This window comes from Pecten maximus, chromosome 8, assembly GCF_902652985.1.
Source record: "Pecten maximus chromosome 8, xPecMax1.1, whole genome shotgun sequence".
Taxonomy (NCBI): domain Eukaryota; kingdom Metazoa; phylum Mollusca; class Bivalvia; order Pectinida; family Pectinidae; genus Pecten; species Pecten maximus.
This window is the reverse complement of record NC_047022.1, coordinates 19,048,948-19,065,442: the sequence shown is the minus strand read 5'-3', so window position 1 is coordinate 19,065,442 and position 16,495 is coordinate 19,048,948. Positions and strand designations below refer to the sequence as shown.

Below are 16,495 nucleotides of genomic sequence, written 5' to 3'. Positions count from 1 at the left end.
TTGTGTGTATTTTGTTTTTAATAATTATCACTGTGCTAATTTTTCATCACTATACCGTATTTATTCTAATAAACGCCCCGGGGGCGTGAAATTTTTCCAAGGGGGGGGCGTTTAATGGAGATCAAAATTTCAGAGTCGGTAAGTTGTGAGATATGTTGTATGTACCCATTTCACACCATGAAACATGTGTATATGTATCCAAAACATTGTAAAACTAAGTGACAAACATTTTGTGTATGCAATTGCAAGAAACATAAACTTTGTTATTTATACTTACAGTAGTTGTACATTACGTACAACGTATACATTGTTTGAAACACGGGGTCGAGTGTGTTAAATTGCGTCATAAACCGGTCACGATCCAGTTTACTCTCATCACTTGTAGTTTATTATATCTGCTATCAATCATGTCGGGTTTGAAGTGAAGTTATATGAAGTAAGTTTCAAACTGAAAGTTGTAAACTACGCCGAGCAAAAGGGAAAACATGCGGCAGCTACTGTGTTTAAGGTTGACCGGAAACGAGTGCGGGACTGGTGCCAAAACAAACAAAAACTAAAAAACATTTCTAAAACATCAAAACGCTGTAAGGGAGGAGGAAGGTCAGTAAAATTCCAAAATATTGACGTCCAGGAAGCTGAGGATGTACTGGAAAATTTAATGGGAGGTGCAGTTGAACTCGGTGAAAGTGAAAGTGAATCCACCGGAAGTGATGATGACAGCGAGGTCAGTGGCGCATATGACAGCCCGGGACATTAACGTTTGTTGATACGATATAGTGGTACTGTGTATATAGTTACTGAAAATTTGTTTTGTGGTTTGTGTTAGTTTTATGTTGGATATCCTTTAAATAATTACCTCTGGACACACGTGGATGTGCCACGGTAAGTTCTTTTTCTGGAATTGAGGAATTTTCTTTCCAAAAAAGGGTGGGGGGGGCGTTTATTAGGGTGGGGGCGTTTATTAGAATAAATACGGTATGTATTTTTTGAAATTCTTTCAGCATAGCAAAATACATCGATTTAACATGAGAAATATATTTCCTTGGTTAATTAGATTACTTTCAAATTATTTTTTTTTTAATTCCTGAAATCTTGGTCCGGATTTCCGCTCCGATTATTATTTACGTTCCTGCATTTCCTACTTTAAAAACGGTGACTTTTTCACTGGCAAATATCTGTTTTTATGTCTCAAAAAAGATAACAAATCACGATTTAACAGTAAGTTAACTGTTTATGCATTCCTTCATTATTATATTTCGCATGCAAATTGATATATCGTATATAAAACGTCTGAAAATCGTCAGAATTCCAGACGGTCACTTCGCCTCATCTCCCATCCTTTTGCACGAAAAGTAAAACTACTTGGGTGTTATAAAGGCGAAAATGGTAATGTAAGGCATTTTGGAGACTTCTGGTCGCTTATTGGAGTTATTTTTATCAGGGGAACGAAAAATTGTGGTCGCTGGTCGCGTAAACAGAGGGTCGCTTAATAGAGTTAAAATATATAGCGAAAATGCTCGGGAGGAATTGAAATGGTCGCTTAGAACAGAGGGTCGCTAAATAGAGATGGTCGTTTGGACAGATTCGACTGTATTGTCATTTCTCAGTGTATTCTGTACCGTGTACTATTGTCATTTCTCAATGTATTCTGTACTGTGTACTATTGTCATTTCTCAGTGTATTCTGTACCTGTGTAGTATTGTCATTTCTCAGTGTATTCTGTACCGTGTACTATTGTCATTTCTCAGTGTATTCTGTACTGTGTACTATTGTCATTTCTCAGTGTATTCGGTACTGTGTAGTATTGTCATTTCTCAGTGTATTCTGTACCGTGTACTATTGTCATTTCTCAGTGTATTCGGTACTGTGTAGTATTGTCATTTCTCAGTGAATTCTATACTGTGGACCATATATATATATATTGGGTAACACAAATCAGTGTATTACCACAACAATGTACCAATTAAAGAGTATAATACGTATGTACTGCGTACTACTACCGGTGACAGTGGTTTACCTTTCAGCGTATACACGACGTCGGCAGCATACTTTTCTGCATGTCCGGCACTGATACCTGCAGCGCGAGCACTCTTAGCTATTGCACCTGGATTAATCAAATCAAGCAACACACATACAGCAGAGGTCAGACACTGTTAGAAATCACTACTGGAAACCCATTCTGGCAAAGTCACCCATTTATTTTCAGCTACAAATTCCTAGATTATGAAAACTTTAGCTGTTGAAACAAAGAACTAGTCTACAGTCTATATAGTGCAACAGGCAAGTTTTTTTTCAATTTCATTTTGTTCCAATTGCTTGCAGTGCCAAGTAACTACAAAGTTTCTAGCAATATTTCTAAGCAGATTGAATTTCAGTCATCGTAAATACAAAAAGAAATATGCCTATAATAGATCAGGCAAAAGAAAAAAAGTGTTGTTTTTTTTAAAGTTAATTAGAATATTCAGGTTTCAAAAAATCCTTTTTTATTAACAAAGCATAAATTTACTATATTTTTAAAAAGATATTTTTTTTATCAATCTTACTCTCAAAAAAGATTTCTGAATCAAATGAATTTTGACATTGACAAAAGGGTTTTCAGTATCGATCAGTGTTGGGGAGTTGTTGAAATTGTTGAAAATCAGAGAAGCTGTTAAAACAACAAGTGTTCATGCACGACTTCAATCAAATCATAGACACAATGCAACACACAAGACACTCCAACATTTGTTTAAAATGACCAATCATCACCAACATTGTACCATTTGTTTGTTGCTGTTTTTTTTTTTTATTATTGTTTTTTTTTCATCCCCTCTTTTACAACTTAACTTATAGCTAAATTAACTTAAGAATTAATACATATAGGTAGTTTTCCCCAAATTTTAAAAGAAATGTCTTAATTTAAACAAAACAAGTTTTTTTTCCTTGACCATGCATGGTTTGTTCCAACCATGCCCTAGGCCTCTATTCCCAATACACCAAAACCTCACAGAATTAACACTTAATGTTATCACACTTAAACAAAGCAACACTACAATTATACCAACACCCCAAACTTTGGCGATTGATCACCAAGAACATGTGAATAAAACAATTATTACTTAAATATTTCATCATAGTAACAGTTATTGATTTTATCACCTGTTGTGCCAATCAAAACTTGACATGCTATTACTGAAAATCAAACTTAACCATAATTAAAATATAAGCATCCTTGGTTGATGTAGGAAATTATATCATAATCCATACATTGTATATTTTTTTACCTGTTTATTAACATAATATATGTAAGTAACATATCAGTGCTCTGATATCCAGGTCTAGTTTTAAGTTTTGATATTAAATATATATCAATACACTACTGTATATCAAATTACGCTTACCATAATGCATTATTCAGCACATCAACTCTTTAACTAAGTATATCAATACATTTTATATATCACTAGCCTGGTAGTTTAACAATGAACAGTGTCATATATATTGCAATATACAATAATTTGTAATAATTTAATATTTAAATTTTTATAAAGATTATCTATAAATAAAAAAACTTTTTTTTTTATATTTTTTAATTGAAGATGCTTGCAAGAGTATATGTTCTAGAGATTTTGGGATATTTGGTGCATTGCGTTCAGGTTTATTTTGCTGGGTGTTGCGAACATTACACATGAATGGATTGTGTTGGATTAACATTAACAAGTACAAATATTTCTATATCATAGTTTAGAAAATGGATTAAATACACCAGAAACTGACAAGTTCTTTCCTTAAATATATCTCAAATAGATCTGTGTATAATTATCAAATTATTTTAAAATCAAATTATGTTTACTAAGAATTTTGCCAGGTGTCTGTATAGGGTCCAATATTAGGTTCAATTCCTAATTGAATATTGGCTCTATATTTTCCAGTATTCAACCTAAATTTTCCTGATCAGAAATGTATACCATTGACAGTAACAAAAAAAGACTCTTAAGTTAAATACCACAGCTAACTGGAATCAGTCCGAGAAAAAAACAAGTCTGATTGCATGGCCTACAAGGCCTGTAGATTTAGTTTAAGGGCAAGCTTAAGTCATGATCAGTAAGTCGAACTTGGTGACGTCTTGAACTGCTTGATTGACAAGTGCTAATTTCTCATTATTTTTACCTTTGAGTAATTAAGACACTAATGATTGAGTTTTATTGGACCATTATGTTTCACTTTTGGCAGCGATGCTTCAGTTTTTTTCCTGACCTGGAAATGCTATATATTCTGATGATTATGACAATTAATCATAAGAATCTATAAAATAAATCTGTCAAAACACTGATGCTGGTATTTTCCAAATTCTGGGACAGGTTTGACATCCCATTCCCAAAATACCTGGCAAAAATTCCTTTACACAAATTTTAAATCTCTTATTGAACATTTAACTTAATTAAAATCCATAGCTACTACAAATCCATATTTGAACCCTAGATATTATCACAACAAAGGGATTTACACACAAAACACGCTGTGGATGCATGGAACAATGGAAAAACAGGCAAACGATCATCAGAGGATAGAAAGACAAAAGCAAGGAGGAGCAAGCTTACTTTGCACTTTATGCACAGAACCAGGAGTTGGAATGCTTGTACCTGAAGGACGTGGGGTCGGCATGCCTGAAGGTTTGCCGATCTTAGAGGGCGCTTTTAGCCCTGATGGTCGAGGTAAACTCATCTACAACACAAAATATAACATTCATTCAATCAATGTCAATCTACATCTCGTAATTCCCTGTTGAATCAATATTTTGTACATATCATTACGACATGACATTACATATATCTATGTGCATCAAATTGTAAACAAAGCAAAAATCAATACATCTTTATAGCTTAAACATAAAATTATGAAATCACGGAACATCACAATCACATCTATACCTTTCTGGTTGTAATTTTACTCCATCATATAAAAGACTATACCTTTCTGGTTGTAATTTTACTCCATCATATAAAAGACATCTCCAATTCACATGTGTAGGACATTGGCAAGAATCCTTCTTTAAGGTGCAGCTACTGCCAGTTGGTAAGTCAGCAGCTCTTGTTTAAATTCCACTTCATGAACTCACAACTTTTGGATGTAATTTATTTCCAAAATTGCGGTTGAGATAAATCTTCTTCTTGTAGCTTTATTCAATACCAGTCTAAACCATTATACTGTAATGAAATCCAAAATGATTGTTAATTATATAATGACACAGCATATCCCTGTTGACTCTTATTTTGTTTAATTTCAATCTTTTTTTTTCATATTTTCATATCAAAATCTACAAAATATCAAACCATCAATTTATGTTATCTATCAAATTCAAATTATTATTTACAAAATAGTATATCAAATATTTACATTGTGTAACATCTGGTCACTTTTAGTTATGTGTATATAAATCAAATCTCTAGATCTACATTGTCACACATATCTGCATGCGTACCAATTATTTCCAATTCAGCTATATAAATGTGCCATTTTGTGTACATGTGTGCAGGCATATATCTATGTACTGTAGCTATAGACCTATATCATATATCAATTATATTTAGTGTTCAAAATTTAAAACTGTTTCATCTTCTCGGTTTATAAAAGCTAATAACAATACAAATCCTTCTTAGTGTAAATTATGAATGAAAAAAACAAGAAGGAAGCAAATCCCAAACTTAGAAGTCAGATTTCCAATCACACATCAGTTGAGTACAGCCTTTTGATCCCCAGGAAGCTTATATCATTGGACTGAACACACTAGCATCATTAATATTGTCCGGGTTTCATGATCACACTATAAATAGCTAGCAGTATTAAAATATTACAGCACACCCTACCTTGTAATTACAACTCATTTCAGTCCAGATAGTTTCCCTCTCAGAATTAAAGGAAATATTAACTGCAACTGGCCCTTTTTTGGAAGACATTTATAAGGTATGTGATATCGCGATAATCAGTCAGTTGAAACTACAGGTTCAAATAATAATATGCATGTTATGACACTTTGTTTGGTCAAGAAAAGGTGTAAATATCCGGTCCATTGACCATGTTGACACTCAATTAGCAGAGCATAATTATTTAATTAAACCAATTATTGAGCATGAGTAGCACCCCTTTCAGCTTGTCAGATTTCTTGAAGGGGCAGTTTCTAGTGATGAGTTGATATTAACTTAATAAAGAATATTCAAGATTATTATTGGAGAATGATTCAATTGCAACAAAAAAAGCACACAACTGAGCTAAAGAAAAGACACAAATCTTGTTTCGTTTCATTTTAAAGCCCTGAGAAGGAGTTTGAGGAAGCTAGCCTTATATAGGATGTACTAATATAATCCTCTGAAAACATGTCTATACAGTCTACAGATTTTAAATCATTAATAGAAAATTTATGTATAAATAAATAGTTTAAATAAACAGTTCACTTAAAAAATGGTTTGTAGTATTATACGTGTACATTGTGTGGCCATTGACACTTCCGTGAGTTTTTTAACATCAATTCAATAATATTTATTACTGCCTTCGTTAAGTGTTTAAGCCTAAATCTTATCTTAGGTATATTTTAGGATTTATATGGATGTAAACAACAAGTTATTTGGAATCGTTGAAAATAAAAGAAAGAAATGGCCAATATTTTGGCTATAAAATGGTAACTGATGAGTCATTTATTACTGATTTTAAGAATTTGGATGACCCAATGACGAGTTAACTCATTTAGACTCCCCAAATATTAGATGATACAAAATGTGTATTACTAATTATGGTTCCTCATAGGGATAGATGTGTGATTATATTATATATCTAATTCACATATTTAAACTATTTGGCAGAGGTCAGGAAGAAAAGTGGCCATGCATGGTTCATAATATCCATGTATACGTGATATTTCTGAATTTTCATAGAAATTCTATGCATTTTGCACATAGGATAATTGGCCCAAAACTATTCTAAAACAGTAATACAAAGAAAACAAGATGCAACATCCAGTACAGAGAGTTCAGTGCGTACGGTAGACTCCCTAGGATGGATTCCAAATAGAGTACACAAGTCTAGTACATATAATGTATAAACAATAAGTACGTACAGAAGACCAGAAAACATCTGTAGGTAGTCTTCAACAGGCTTAAATGTTAATCTACATGTTCTGGCATACTATATGCCGTCCTCAGATCAGTGGTACAATTCAACAATGCAAAATGGCTCACATAAACCCACAGACTTAAATTGTGCTCTTTCAAATTCCTGCCCTGGTATTATTATATTTGTTAAAAATTGATATAAAATCAAATGTTGTGTACATATATAGTGTTTATTACTTGATATGTATCCTGATGTAGACTTACTTGCATTGATATCTAATTGTATTGTGAGCTAATGATGCAATACTTAGGACTTCATATTCCATGTGTAATGCTTTTATAGTGTGCATAATTTATATGCAGACTGCACATGTACATGTCAGGATGAAACAAAGAGGAGGCAGATGAATCACCCTACACTGTTTAAGTGTAATTAAACCTAAAGAGAAGAGCATAAGAAAGGCAATAAGACGAGTATATACAAGTGACTAATGTTGCTATAGTGCTAACAGCTTTTGTGCCGTTACATTACAGCCTCAATTGACAGTCGGAGTATACAGAGATACATGCCGCAGACAGAAAACTTCAGATGACCTCAAATGAGCGTTTGACTCACTCAAAACACATGTACCTCTTACTCCACAAATTAATGTGTGAAATATTTATTTTTTAGGGCTGAGCTTCCTAGCATCTGTTGTGGGGTTAATTAATAAACAGAGCCAGAGACTGTTTCTCAATGAATGGTATGTTTCCTGCAGTAGCATCACGCAGCTCCTCGTTGGATAGCTATAGCCTGAGGCACCACAAGGGAAACTTGGGATGACTGGCGAAATGACTAGCTCCAGGGGACAATAGGATGGCAAATTAATTAGAGTACATTGTATATATAGTTACGTGACATCGGTGTACACTATACAAATGTCGAATAGGAATGCTCAGACGACAGGTCATTTTGACGTCACAAGTTCACAACTGTCACTTCGCCACAGTACACAAGTGTTTACTTTGTAACAGTGTCAAGCAGTCAATTTAGGCGATATAATCGTTAAAATCAAAGTCTCCAAACAACGTTTAAAGAAATAACTCAGTACAATTAAATTCCCATCTTATTATGCTGAACATTTTAACGAGATATTATCGGAAGATTACCCATTGACCTCTTTCGATGAACTCTGATGGGACCGTTTCCTCATCAGTCCTCACATCTGCAAAAGTTTTTCGCTGCTTCGTCACATTTGTGGCACATGTGGGTTTAGAATAATGGCATACATATTCAGCATAATTTCAAGTTGCCATTTACAGTCAGTGTGTGTATTCAATTTACTCACCTATGAGTTACGTGGCGCTTGAACGTACCTTTACCCTGCTACCGAATTTCTACCACGAATCATGGCTGCAAGAGATGAGATCCCAACTGCGCATGCGTTGACATAGATTTCCGGTGTAAACAAAAAAGTTTTTCCTTTGGATTAGTGTCTGTAATATATTGTATCCGTCTTTAGGTCACCAAAACGTTAAATTAGAAAAGAATCAATGCGCCGTATTTCAATTAATACCTTTTTCGCATGGAAGATCTGTAACATGCTATGAGTCAATATAATGTCACCACAACAAGGGGCTTTTTCTTGTTGATGACTCACCTGTGATAATGTACAGTGCTCGTGTGCAGCAAATAACGTAATGTGATTGACAAATCGATTATCTAGAAGAGTGAATGAAACACGGGCCGCTAAATCAGTACAGTGCATTTCGTAAGCTAGATAACGCAGTGCCAGTTTACACACTAAAACCTGTCTTTACCGACTCAAAGGGTCATATAATAGTCATATATCAAATTACCGGCAAAACCTGTTTTTACCGACACAAAGGGGAGGTAAGTTTAAATGAAAGACAAATATATGTTAATTGAAAAAACCTGTCTTTACCGACACAAAAGAGAAATAGGCTAAATAACAGCCAGATATCATTTAACTGACAAAACCTGTCTTTACCGACACAAAAGAGAAATAGGCTAAATAACAGCCAGATATCAGTTAACTAACAAAACCTGTCTTTACCGACACAAAGGGGTCTAATTAACAGTTAGATATATCGGTTAACTGGCAAACTCTGTCTTTACCGACACAAAGGGGATAAGTCAGATAACAGTCAGATATCAGTTAACTGACAAAACCTGTCTTTACCGACACAAAGGGGTCATATGATAGATAGATATCAGTTAACTGACAAAATCTGTCTTTACCGAAACAAAGAAAAGAACAGTTAATTAACAGTTACATATATCAGTTAACTGGTAAACCATGTCTTTACCGACACAAACTAGATAAGTAAGAAAACAGACAGATATATGTTAACTGACAAAACCTGTCTTTACCGACACATATGACAGGTAAAATAAATAACAGTCAGATATCAGTCTACTGGCGAACCTGCCTTTACCGACACCAAGGAGAGGTTACTGACGAACCTGTCTTTATCGACAGACGTTATGATAAATCAAATCATAAACTTATTTCAATGCTTCTTCAGGGGATCGGACGGGGGCTTGTAAACGTGTCTGCATGCATGACACACAATCGATCGATCGAACTATATATAATGTAAGAGAAACATGTCTAGCCGAGCGGTATATTTCGGTTAATATACCACCGGGGTAACATACCAACACAAGGGAGGTAACTTGGACAAAAATTGGATATAGTTTACTTGTAAGGACATGCCTTCACAATGTAACTATAGTCAGACATGGCAGCGCATAAAAATATACAATTATACAAATAATTTTTATGGGTTTTCTTCTTCTTCTTCTTCTTCTTCTTCTTCTTCTTCTTCTTCTTCTTCTTCTTCTTCTTCTCTAGGAGGAAGGGAGTGTGGTAAATCAGGAGTTCAAGCCTGGTTCCACTGACTGAGTGTTGAACTGTAGAATAACAAGGGATAGTTTATTTTTACACGGATATACTTGAAAATAATCAGGAGAACAATAAACATATCAAATGTTACAAGCTGTTCCTGTTGGCAAAGATCAAGGTTATCTAAGAGGCTACAGAAGGAAAGTTATATAGTATAAAGTCAGGAAGTTTATATTTACAATCTGCATACTCTATACATTTCTCGGTCTGAAAACGCATCATTATTATGTTAGAGTCAGAAATTAAAGGACTTTACGAATCATTTGTTATACCTGCTCTTTGATATATACTTGTTCGCGTATCAAATTTTTCTTATGATAATGCTGAAAAGTTAAGAGCACAGGCGCTTGCATAGAAAATATTACTTTCATTTTTTTTTGATATGACAGTGGTATGTGTAATCTGTTAAGTACAGCTTAACAGATTACACATATCACTGTCAAAAAAAAAAATGAAAATAACATTTTCTATGCAAGCGCCTGTGGTTAAGAGCTGTATAACCTTTATTGCTTCTGACTTATTTCATACTTCATTGCCAATTTAATTGTGACAAAGGATTAGGCTCATTTTTTTTTTGAACTTATGGACGCCCTCTCCAAACATACAAATATATTACATGAAATCATTGAGATAGCATCATTGGCATAAACATAACGTAGATATTTATATTATTTTACATAGACACAGGTTTGCAAGAAAGAGTACAATCTTTCAAAATCATACAATTTGCATTCAAAGAAAAAATGAAAGGCATTTTCACAAGGATGTCAACAGATGCAAAACGGATCATTAATAAGATTTACTTGATAAATGTCATAATTGAAAACACTACAATTGCGCTTCAGTCTAGCATGTAAAATATCTAACTTTCTTTCACCATAACTAGTAGAACCTATATAACATTTATGATGTACTTCATAAATCAATGAAATACATACATGATATTGAATGGAAATATTCTGTCATACGAGCGAAATATATGTTACATTTAACGGTAAACCATTCAGTTATCTTTTTATTGCATTTATATGCTTAAAAACAAAATTGAAAACATAAAAAAAAAAAAAAATAGTGTCAAAAAGTGCGGGAATCAGTAAGGACGTCATCATTTTGTGACGTTATTACCTCACGTCAACTTGACGGCGCCATTTTGAAAGGACTGATCAACGCAATTCAAGCGTTTTCTGCTGTTATTTGGAGAATTTGTGCATGAATAGCTAACGTCAAGTGAGTATTTTGTCAAAAACTAGTCAGAATATTTCTGGAATACGGCAAAATAACCAATTTATCTATCTACGCTTCGACTGGAAAAAATCAGTTTCAATGAGGTGGATACAAAAGTTAGCTCTGATTGGTCAAAAACGGAAAACATACATTTTTACTGCAAAACCTGATATTTTCACTGTAAAATCTTATATTTTCACTGCTCCTAGCTGCAGTGAAAATAAAAGTTTTATTAGTTTGATAAATTTCTATATTTCACTGGCAAAAATGCAATAAGTTTATACCAATGATTCACAATTATCATTCTCGAGTGTACATAAAAAATATCAAAATTCTCTGAATATAAGAAACTTTTTAAAGATTGGATGTTCATTAGTAATATGAACTCTTGAGATCTCTATGTTTAATTACCTACATGTATCTCCGTTTTATCATTAACAGTCTTACGCTCAGCCGATCGAGCTTTATAGAGAAATTATCTCTAGCTGAACGGTAGATGTGCCTTTTCAATAGCGGATAACGCTATATTCACATCTCCTTAAAAACGGGATTTCTTTTTCTGACAATATTCTATATCGAATTCGTAAATACATTTGTAAAAGCAGATATTCAGATAACATGAACATAGATAATATTTATCTATTAATAAAATACCGTTACATAATTCACATATATCACACGACTTCTTACATCCTTAGTATTTGACTCGTTTTTCCTTCAATGTTATAAGAATTTCCATGAACATGTACTTGTTTTTATCAATTTGAGTTCCAATATCATGGATTTACCCCTGGTTGGTACCTCCGCCACGTTTTATCATGTAGAGACTTTTGATAAATTAAATAGACAAATGAATAAATTCGATATTATGCCAAACCTCCGTTTTCAGATGAGAGTAAGCGGACTTTTAAGAAAATAAAAGCTAATACAAGTGATTGACACTTTCAAATGTGGAAAGTTAGTTACAGCAGGACATATCATACAGCAATACCAATTAGACTACACCTTACATCTGTTGCGTCCTTTATGGACTTGTCATGAATAATCAATTAATAAATCAATTAAAGGGTCTTTTCTTCGTTCGAACGCCAGATGCGATCTATAATTAAATTTATGAAAAATAGAAGCTTACACCTTTATCTATTAATGATTAATCAAATAATTGCTTGAAGAAAAGATGAGTGTTGAAATCTAGACGAAAGTTAGCTAAAAGTTAATCATAAAATCATTAAAACAATTATGGTTTTATCAGTCTACCCATGTGTAACATAGCAGTCAAAAACCATTAACGATCTACAGGCATCTCACAGAGGCAACCTCAACAAGCCCTAGGCATTATGTATTCAGTATGCAATTCCAGGCTCCCCAAGACCGTAATGGACCAAGTGGCCCGCTCCTCACATTGCTAGTCGACATGGCAACATTGGACTCAGGTGTTCCACAAGGTGCTGTATTAAGGCCAATGCTCTTCCTATGAGTGTTAGTGTCTTGTGCGTTTTTTGTGTAATTTTTCTAAATGACCAACTAAATGCTTTCAAATCATCAGAATTACTTTCTTACAGAGTGTCTCTATACAGGAGAATTTGTAACAACCAGGCAAAATTAATATATATTCAAAACAATTGAATTGAACCTATCTTTAATTAAATTGAATCTATCTTCAATTCAATTGATTCTATCTTTAATTCGTCCCTTTTCCCTATTTGTTCGTAAATGAAGATAGATTCAATTCAATTAGGCATAGGTTCAATTCAATTAGAGAAAGGTACAATTCAATTAGAGATAGGTTCAAATCAATTGAAGATAGGTTCAATTAGTCTTATTTAAACCTATCTTTAATAGAATTGTGCCTATCTTCAGTTGAATCGAACCTATCTCTAATTGAATTGAACCTATCTCTAATTTAATTCAACCTATCTTGAATTGAATTGAACAACATGTCTTCAATTATTTGAGATAGGTTCAATTAATTGAATATATGTTAATTTGGCGTTCCATAACCTTGTGATCTCGGTCGACAGATCTCCGAATTACGTCAAATGGAAAGAGCACATATACATCAGATAAAGAAAGCGAGTTCCATACTTTGCTAATACAATAAAGAATGTAAAATATCCGCATTAAACCAACTGTATGTTCAAGTGGAATTTGTAAACTTTATTTATTTTACAACAACTGTGAAACAAGTTATATCAATTTTTATTAACCATGCTTGTTAGCCCGGATGGAAGGACGCAAGGGGGTCTTACAGTTGGAGGAAATCGGAGTACCCGGGGGAAATCCGCGTAGTCAGGCAGGTGACCCCATACCTGTTCACTTCCGATTGGTGAATCGAACCCCGACCACCTAGATGAAAGTCAAGTGTGTTACCCGTGTACAACCCGACCATCATCATCTTCTTCTTCTTCTTCTTCTTCTTCTTCTTCTTCTTCTTCTTCTTCTTCTTCTTCTTCTTCTTCTTCTTCTTCTTCTTCTTCTTCTTCTTCTTCTTCGTCTTCTTCTTCTTCTTCATGGCGCTTTTCTTCAGATATAATTCATCGGAGCTATATGCTTCTGGACTTCCTTAATTTTGTATCTCCACAATTCCATGGAGCTCATCAATTTGTTTTCTTAAAAACTTATTGATCATATTGATTTTGTGTCCTATATATGTCTGATGCACTTCTTCAGTGCCTAAAATATTAATATAGTGGTCTTTAAATTATACAACTGGCAGGAGGTTGGCGCGAAGAGAGGTAATGAGGAATTGTTCATTGTCAATGTTTAGTAAGGCCAAGAAGTAATAAGCGCCAAAGTTCTCCAGCAGTTCAAACATGAAATCTGGTCTTATATCCGCCGTTTGTTCACAAGAGGTAACAAAGTGCACTGTGACGTCACCCATTTGGTGATCGCATCAGTGACATAGCGACGGCGTGTCATTTGGCGCGAATGTAATACGTTTACAGACTAAATATACGTCCCTCGTCTGTTAAGCGTTTGCTGGAATCCTGAATAGATGTAAAGCTTTGTACGTATCATGCTTACGTCTGAATCGGAAGAAGTCTGGATTGGTGTCAAGTCTGTTTCGTGGTGACACGTCTTTACGAGCAAGAACGACGCGATTCATTACCCCTTCCATTCATATACTTGGTAGAGAAATCACAAGGTAAGTTTTAAAATACTTCATAAGGCCATACAGGATGAATATGTAACGATATCGGGGATGAATCCTCTCTGTTCTACATTACTGTCGAGAAGGTATTGGAACAACCTCACGAGGAAAATCCGTTTGATTTCAAACTGACAGTCCAGGGATATTATTGTTTTGCATATATCAGCATCAACCCACATAATAGCAAGCATACTTTCCACCATATCCGATTTTGTTGATCGCATGAGGTTAATATGTGTTTCAGGGCATAATGCTGGAAGCGCCGGGTACTTTTTATGTTCGCATTAGATAAGTTGCAGCAGTGCCCGCAACAGTAAAAAAAAAAAAAAAAAAAAAAAAAAAAAAGACAGGCAGGATTACTTTTTATACAGGTTTAATTTAAACGTTGGTTAAGGTAACAGATGTTCCATTAATTAAAACCGAGGATAACATGGAGCGATTTTTCGATTCTTTCACTGTGCCGAGATGTACCTGCCTCAGCTCCTAAATACCATTTTAACGCGTTGTTCCCGAAAACTAAAACAGAGGATTTTCGTGCTGCTGAGCGAAAATTTCCAAGACACACTGTAATTATAACATATATCGAGCATGTGATGTAGGGCTAACGATGACACTGAGATCAGTGCAATGTCGTCCGCTAGAGTAGGATTACCCGCTGGAATAAATAAAATGTTTGCTCCATAGTTCGAGGCCTTAAGATGGACGAGAAGCATGTAAATGAAGACTTGTCATAAATATGTGGAACTAACTCAGCAGAGTTGACAGCGAACCATTTAGATGTCCACCATCCCAAAAGACGGCACTGGACATGCTTCCGTAAGGATCACGAATGACATTACAAATAGGTCCGTTTAGACCGAGACAACGCAACTTGTGAAAGAGACCTTAATGCCAAATGGTGTCAACTACTTTCCTAGTATCAGAATAGGCAACGTAAGCGCTACTTTTTAGGGTGCTACGGTGACACAGTTGTAACACACTTGCCTTTCACCTAGGCGGCCGGGGTTCGAAACCCCTTGATCGGACGTGAAAAGGTATAGGGTCACCTGCCCGACCACATGGGTTTTCCACGGGTACTCCGGTTTCCTTCCACAGTAAGACGCCTCGCGCGCTTCCATCCGGTCCAACAAGAGTGATTAATATAAGTTGATATAACTTGTTTCGTAATTGTTGTTAAATTAATACTAATACTAATACTACTAGTAAAGTTTACAAAAACGCTTCTATGCTTTTCCATAGTAGGGAATATCGCTTCCTGGGCCTGAAACGAGGCTGTGGGGCATCCTAAATGTTTGCAGAACCCGTATTGCTGCTGGCTAGAGAATATATCCGTGCGCGTGGATAAGCAAAGTTTCGCGTTGATAACATTTTCGAAGAGTTTGTAGAGGGAACATTATAATGATACTTGCCTGTAATTGCCCATGTCTATTTTACTTTTCGACCCCCCTAAGGGTAGGACGTCTCTCATAACGATCTGTTCCGATGCGTATCGATGCAAATCCACACCTAATCTTACCTAGCGAACTAAGATAAAAGATATTTAGGTATTACCAGCCTACTATATTGTTCTACCTCGTAATTAACTTCAATAGTCTGAACATGCAAGAGGCGATTCCGAGCTACTGTCGTCACCGCCCTGAAGTAAATTATCACTACGAATAACATCTGTACTATAGTTATCCAAGCCCACTTTAATTTCGTCTTTTCGCCCCGATGGTTATCGAGAGCTAGTCTAGATCACAGGCGCTTGCATAGAAAATAAGAATTAAAAAAAAAAATCATAACAGTGGTATGTGTACTGTGTAATAGTACTTTACAGAGTACACATACCACTGTCATATAAAAAAAAAATGAAAATCACATTTTCTATGCAAGCGCCTGTGGTCTAGATCTGAGACTGAGAGTGACAGTGAATAAACGACACTACACAACCTGAACATATTTCAGAATCGACAGAACAAGATATAATTTATTTTACATATTCTTTTTATTATAACATTTTTAATGTTCGCGAAGTAAAATTCCCCAAACTTACCCCCCCCCCCCCCCCCCCCCCCCAACTTGCTCAATGACTTCTTCATTTTTCCTTATATTAATTTTATATTTTAATCAATCTTTTTTCTAAC

The 16,495-nt window shown here is 34.8% G+C and overlaps 1 protein-coding gene across 1 annotated transcript in view; it reads right to left on the bottom strand.

Moving 5' to 3' along the window:
* LOC117332697 (CAP-Gly domain-containing linker protein 1-like) overlaps nucleotides 1-8,503 on the bottom strand; it is a 103,766-nt gene extending 95,263 nt beyond the window's left edge. Inside the window, 4 exon segments of the mRNA XM_033891698.1 lie at nucleotides 2,018-2,104; nucleotides 4,581-4,704; nucleotides 4,953-5,186; nucleotides 8,414-8,503. Coding sequence (XP_033747589.1) covers nucleotides 2,018-2,104; nucleotides 4,581-4,704 — 211 coding nt within the window. The 5' untranslated portion in view covers nucleotides 4,953-5,186; nucleotides 8,414-8,503.
* Nucleotides 8,504-16,495: the final 7,992 nt, after the last annotated feature.